At 33.7% G+C, this 7,500-nt stretch overlaps 1 protein-coding gene across 2 annotated transcripts in view; it reads left to right on the forward strand.

Moving 5' to 3' along the window:
* The window catches only part of LOC135206372 (fibroblast growth factor receptor-like 1), a 208,698-nt gene that overhangs the window by 104,778 nt on the left and 96,420 nt on the right, over positions 1 to 7,500 (forward strand). The window contains exon 1 of one of the 2 annotated variants that reach the window (XM_064237797.1): positions 1,296 to 1,409. The exons of the other annotated variant lie outside the window; for it this stretch is intronic. Coding sequence (XP_064093867.1) covers position 1,409 — 1 coding nt within the window. The 5' untranslated portion in view covers positions 1,296 to 1,408. Of the gene's footprint in view, positions 1 to 1,295; positions 1,410 to 7,500 lie in introns of those variants that run through there. 2 annotated transcript variants of the gene reach the window in all.

Consider the following 7,500-nt stretch of genomic DNA (forward strand, 5'->3'; position numbering starts at 1 on the left):
AAGTGTTGTCGAAATATCCCGTAGATGTGAATTCGATGACTATTGGACGAGCTGAGGGGAATTTCCTCATGTAAGTTAGTTCTGTGCATTCTTGCCTCCCCTCATGCTTACACCTGTACATATATATAGTATATATATATATATATATATATTATATATATATTATATACATTTATATATATCTATATATATACATATATATATATATATTTTTATATTATATATATATATATATTATATATATATATATATATATATGTGTGTGTGTGTGTGTGTGTGTGTACATTATATACCGCTTTGTTTATAGTGTTTTCAGATCCGACGAAGCATTGCACAATGTTTTTTTGTACATATAGCTGTATACCAACAATAAATGTAGTTTACAGCAAAAATAATTCGCTCTGTAAGAATTAATACGCGGAACCAAAACCAATCCAATAAATTAATGATTTCCTGGAGAATCAGCTAGTCTCAACCGATATCACACAGGTTTTTTTTTTCTTTTTTTGTCACGTTGCTACAAACAGGTAAATTCCGTAGAAAAATCGACCGCACCAGCCCGTGAAGGCCTCTCTTGCATCGCGTCATCGATTACGACCCTCTAGATGAGAGTAAGCATTCGAACACAATTTCCCTCCGATGACCCACATATTGGCACCGAATTTCCGAGTATATTTGCTTGGCACCGCGTCGCGCTTGGCGCCAGGAGAACCTTACGCGACGTAGGACGTTTGGCTGGCTGACGGCTCCGACGGAGGCGAGCGAAATCGATTGGCTCGTTGATACCTGCCTTTTCCCAGAATGAATTGTCGTTTCGACGCTGTTTTCTCATTCTATCGACCAGGTTTAACGGGAAGAATGACGACTGAACAGTTGGCCGTGACGACGCACTTAAAGAGGTCGTTCGAGGGGTGAAGTTTGTGTGACTATCTGTGTGGGGCCTCGCTGGGGAAGGTGACAGGTTAGCGAAAGGGAAAGGAAGGGAATCAGTACGGGGGAGGGTAGGAGAAGGAGAGAGGGAAATGCAAGGGGTGAGGAATTAATGGCTATTTAAAGAGAAAAATGATTACTAACGAGGAAACTGATCGGGGTAAGGGGGTTGGTGTTGAGAGAAGGGGAGGATCGGTAGTGGGGTTAAGGAGAAGGAAGGGGGTTGTGATTAGAGGAGGAGTAGGAGGAGGAGAATAGTGTTTTACTAGGAAGAGGAGTTAGAAGAACGACATTGGAGTGATATATGAATGAGATTCGAGGGCAAGGAATTTAATCCCGGGTCACCCGCTGGCAGGGAAGGTTACAGAATCACTTCGTCCCGAACAGATTTCATTTGGCAATGGTTGTTAGAGTGTTTACCGTTAGCAGCAGTTGAACACTGTGATATTTGTCGTTTTAAGCAAGGAAACAAACAAACAGTAAGTGACCGTGTTGTTGCTGCTTGTAAAGTTTCATTGCTTTGATACTTTTGAAAAAAATATAATAAAAGAATGTGTGCAATTATGAACGGATCAGAAATCAGTATTTAACAGCAGCGAAAAGTGATAGTTTTTTTAACATCTCTCACCTGTAAGTAACTTTGCATTTGTTTGCAGGGGTCGCTCTCTTTGCAATAGTCCATTTTACCACGATAAGTTTGGCATCGCCACCCGTATCTCATGATTATTTTCAAGTTTCTCATTTACAGTTAGCTCGAAAAAAAAAGTTTGAGGTAAATAAAACCTTTTAGAAAATATAAAACGTGTTTGATTAAAAAGATTAAAATACTCAAGTAATGGGGCTCGTAATCTCTGGTGACACTGAGCTTTAGTTTTTAATTATGAAAGATGTTTTACCCCAGCAAGTTAGCTTGCTTGAGATTTCCAAATGTTTACGGTAATCGGGGGATACTTCCTAGCAATTATGAGAGCAGAGTTAATGACATTAATAATTTTAATTGCAATTCTTATATCATATAAGTCATTCCAGTCATAGGTACAATACTCAGAAAAAAACATTTTTGTTTTTAATATTAGACTTGAAACAAACACAGGAGGGATCAAGTCTCTACGGTATATTATCAGTTCCCCATCATTAGAAATTAAATATTTCTTTAAGCTACCCTTTCTTTCTTTGGTTTTCGACATACACGAGACGCTATCTAAGTTTAGTTTGATGTTTAAAGGTAACCATAATATTTAAAGATCTGAAATGGTGTAATGGGTGAAAACACAATATTGTTAGTAACCACAAAAACGTCTGGATGATTCTTTCTATCTGTCACTTTCTTTTTGCATCATTCACTTTACTAAAATTCACACCTATAATGAATTGGATGTCAAAAATATCATTCGGAATTTGAAAGGAATATAAAATAAGAAAAGAATTGAAAGAGAAACTTCAACCAAACGAACACATAAAACATACAATACAAACAATATAGCGCAACAAATGAAACGTAAAAATAGGGAAACAGAACTGTAAATAACAAAGAGTCCACAACCACTAAAACAATAGAAATAAAAGTTAAATAACACTGTTCGTAATAACATGAAAGCATAGACAAAAAAGAGAGAAAAAAGCATTAAAAACATAAAATCAAAATGTAAAGAAAATTGTCAGTAGCAGAGAGAACACTCCCAATATAAACAAAAGAATATTGATGACCCCTCGTCATAGATCTGCCAACGACCATACATTGTGTTTTACCCGGGTTTATCTTTATACCCTACATCGCTCACCGCGAATTAATTCTAGCAATATCTCTTTTCATAGATTCAACAGTCAAAAGGTTTCACGTTAGGGAATAGAACAACTGCGTACAGTGTAACAAGATCTGCATATGCAACGAGTTCTTGTTTCCAAAGTTATCCTCGTGCATACACACACATACACATAGGCATACATGCAAACAAAGACACAAGCACACACACACACATATATATAATATATATGTGTGTGTGTGTGTGCATGTAAGCATGAGAATAACTTTGGGGTTAAAAACGCGTTTCGTATGCAGATCTTTACACTGCACACAGTTGTGCCATCCTTTGGTCTAAAGTGAAACCTTTACTTTAGACTGTTACTTACACACACACACACACACCACACACACACACATATATATATATATATATATATATATAATATACATTATATATAGTACATATATTTATACCTTAATCACATGAATAAAAAAATTTTATACCCAATGTATACATACACACACACACACACATATGCTTGTGTATGTGCTTGTTTGTGACTGCGTGTGAGTATGAATAGATACAAGGCCACAAATGTACTCGTAACATTCCAGTATCCTAACATGTTGTTTCATACAAGTTTTAGCTGCAAACTTTCAAATTTGAAACCGAGGTTTAAAGTACAACCTCTCCTTCCACGCTGGTCCTCGAATTTACATCAGATGGCACAGGATCGACTTTACGTCAGATGGACTGTTTCACTCAAGTTCTTGATCCTATGCTTTACCGATTCATAAAACATTGAAGTTGATTCATTCTAACTAATTTATGTTGCTAATGATGAAAAGTTACTGACTTTATTTTACTACACGGGTAGGTTTATCAGTTATAAGGTTCTCTTTGTATAATCTGCTACAAATAAGCATATACTTTTTAAAATTAACCGATTCACTAATACCATGTAAATCGTGTTCGACCCCGAATTTATGTCTTTTAGAATATCCATTACGTTAGTTATAATAAGCTATCTTCAATATTAGGCTATATTTTCCTTTTACAACTCTACTGGGAACTAAATTCATAAAATATTAATTAAAGAATAATTCTTTTGTTTTTTCAACAACTGAAGAGTTTCAATGTTTGAATTTCCAAAATTATTAGGATTTACATCATTATTATGTTTGCTTTTTCATTCATCAATGCACTATTCAAATCCTTCTCCAAGTAAACATCAAAGGTCTTATCAAATTTATATATATATATATATATATATATATATATATATATATATATATATATATATATATATATATACATGTATGTATGTATATATGCATGATTCAAGTTTGTATTTCAGTATCATTTGTGGTTTACCCTTAAAACTGATCTCCTTTACTTATCATATATATATTATAAATATTATATATATTATATATTATATATATATATATAGATATATATTATTATAATATATAAAGAAATATATATATATATATATATGGTATTTATATATATATAGTATAGGTATATATAGTAGATTATATTATATATATATATATATATAATATATATATATATAATGGGATATAGCTATAATTACTATATATATATATATATATATAATTGTATATATATATATATATATATATATAAATAATATAATATCCATATAATTATATAATAATACTTATATATATATATATATAATATTTATTATATTAATTTATTGTAATAATAATTATATATATAATTATATTTGTATATATTACATATATATTAATATATAATATATTATATAATATATATTTATATGTATAAATATTATTAATATATATATTATATAATATTATATATGTATATATATATATTATATTCATATATATATATATAATATATATATATATATTTATATATTTCATATTTCTTCCATCTTGTAGTAAACATCGTACGTTTTTTCATCGCGTATCTTATTTGAAAAGGTCCATTAGCCTCTGCCATGCGCACCATTTCACATTTTTCTCCATCTTTCGGATTACTCTTAACCCCGATTTCATGAGTCTTTCACCTTTTTCCCTGACCCCTCTCATCCTGCTTTTCAGTAGGTCATTATGTTTATCTCTTCCCTCATTTAACACCGTCCCCTGTCATTAGGCGTTTCCCACTTCCCTTTCCTTCCCTCGTCCCTATTTCACGCGTCTGCTCCCTTTTCCCTATCCATTGGCGATCGTCGCTTTCGTTTGTTTATCCAATCTTCAGCGGGTCGACTCGCTATTTATTCCAGGTGTCCGTTACTTCCATTGTTTTATTTTACACATTGATAACTGTCAACATTTCCCTTCCTTTATCGAACTTATAGTGCTTATAGTAACTCCGCTTATTCCCTATTTCAGGATTTCGATCGTCTTCCATTATTCCTTCATCCACTGATACTCAACACGTTCATCTCTTGATTCAACCTTTATTGACTTCTGTTACTATTTATTTGACATATCCGTCCCCTGACGTTTCCCCTTTTATCAACTGACGCCCATCGCTACTTCTCCTTTATCCAGCCTTCAGCGACCCCACTCATTCTCCCCACCACGACTCAAGATTCACCACCACAGTCTTAACCCCTTAAATCTCACCGCCAACCCCCCCCCCCCCCCCCCCCCCCCCCCCCCCCCCCCCCACCCCCCCCCCCCCCCCCCCCCCGTTCCCATCCAATTCCACCCCCAACACCCCAACACCTTAAGCGCAAACACCCCCCACCTCCTCCGCCTGACTGCACTAGCCTCCCCCTCTGAAAGCAACATCAATACCCGACTTTGATAGATAGAGGCAAATTACTGTGTTTGGGTGCTCCCAAATCATTAGAACTCGGACATTTATTCGCGGTGAGTTAAAAGCCGGGCGCCGTAATAACACCTATCGACTCGCTTGACAAATTTTTACTGGACCTTAGATGTGAAGGTTTCACGTTAGACTCGTTTATGGTGTGCTGTGTTTGCTAGTTTATTCGCCTCCGTAAATATCGCCCGGGTTTTTATCGCCATTTACTCGCTTGCGAGCCGAGGAGCGGTGTGCTTTTCTACGACAGGTTCGTAACAGGATCGGTGCACTTAGCATATCGTCATTACCATTATTAAAAATGAACAAATGTTCGTATAAAGCAAGTCATACAATGTAGAACAAAAGTTATCTTTGCATAATACATTTCTAAAAAAAACACTGTAACAATTTCATGTAATAATGATGAAAGTAATGACAAATCACCAGCTTGGAGAACGTAAAATTAACTATCATGAGCTTACGATATAATAATAATAATAGTAATAATAATAATAATAATAATAATAATAATAATAATAATAATAATAATAATAATATTAATAATAATATTAATATTATTATTATTATTATTATTATTATTATTATTATTATTATTACATGAACGTTTGTAAATGATCATATCGAACACTTATAAAGGACCATCACATCCAAAGCTAGTGTTCACGAAAATGCCTTTACTGCAAAATACCAGCAAAATAATAAAAAGAGGCAAACACATAATGTGAGAAAAAAATCAACTATGTGCAGAGAAGAGAAGCCAACGAGACACCTATGTCTGCAAACGTGCGTTTGGGTTCATAAACCTGCAAATGTATGACGGGAAATGTTCCCATCTCTAGGCACATGTACATGAATGTTGTAACAGGTGAATGAACTCGTGTCGCTGCATATGTTTAGATAATCGTTACGGTTCCCCTCACCTGCTCTTCCTCCTACCTGTGCGCTGTACAAACAGAGCAATTTCGAGTTCACCAAAGCTGATGGAAGAGGATTGTATGCCTTGGTCATGGGTGACCAAAGGGTTTCTTGAATTGTCTCTGGTAAAAAATATCTGACTGAAATCTCAGAAATACCAGGAGTGAAAAATCATCTCTTATAACAAAATTATCTAACTATAATTCCAGGTGTGAAAATTCATCTCTGATAAGAAAAATATATAACTGAAATTCCAGGTGTGAAAAATAATCTCCGATTAAAAAAATATTTAATTGAAATGCTAGGTATGAAAAATCATCTCTGATAAAAAAAAAAATCTCACTGATATGACTGGTGTGAAAAATTGGAAAATTGACGCTGATGTACGAAACTAGTTGAAATGACACGTGGAAAAAAATTATCAACTGAGGAAATAAGCTAAAACAACGCTGTAAAAAATCGTAATATATTGAGTAAAATTTAATGACATGTGACAAGTCATATATCAAATAATAAAACCAACTTGAATATACAGGCATGAAAGAACACCATTTTTGTAGAAAAATTAGCTCTGTTGGCATATGGGAGAAATAGTCATTTACTTCGCAAAAACTAACTGAAATTTTTTTAATTACATTAAAAAAAACTTTATTATTTATAAAAAAAACTAAGAGAAATGATAATTGCTCAAGTAATTAAATTTGGAAAAGAAGTCCTGTGTGCTCTATGAACACATTAGGATATGAATCTTTTCATGGGTGTTTGCATGCATTTCCGGAAATTATTGCTAACGGAATAAAGAACAAAATGTCAGATGTCAATGTAATTAGATTTGAAAACCAGAAATTCTTAATATTCCACAAGATGTAGTGTGTTCATACTTTCTTATGAAAGGCTGGCATGCAATAACGCTTCTGAAATTATTGCAAACGAAAATGAAACAAACTAAAATTAAAGGTGTCTGAGGGATTGAATTACAAAAAGAAATTCTGGAAGCCTCATAAAATCTAAGATTTAATTGCTCTAGTCAGCTAGAAATTATAACCGAGAAAAGATTGACTGGGAGAACAGGTGTTCA

Source organism: Macrobrachium nipponense, chromosome 11 (genome assembly GCF_015104395.2).
Source record: "Macrobrachium nipponense isolate FS-2020 chromosome 11, ASM1510439v2, whole genome shotgun sequence".
NCBI lineage: Eukaryota > Metazoa > Arthropoda > Malacostraca > Decapoda > Palaemonidae > Macrobrachium > Macrobrachium nipponense.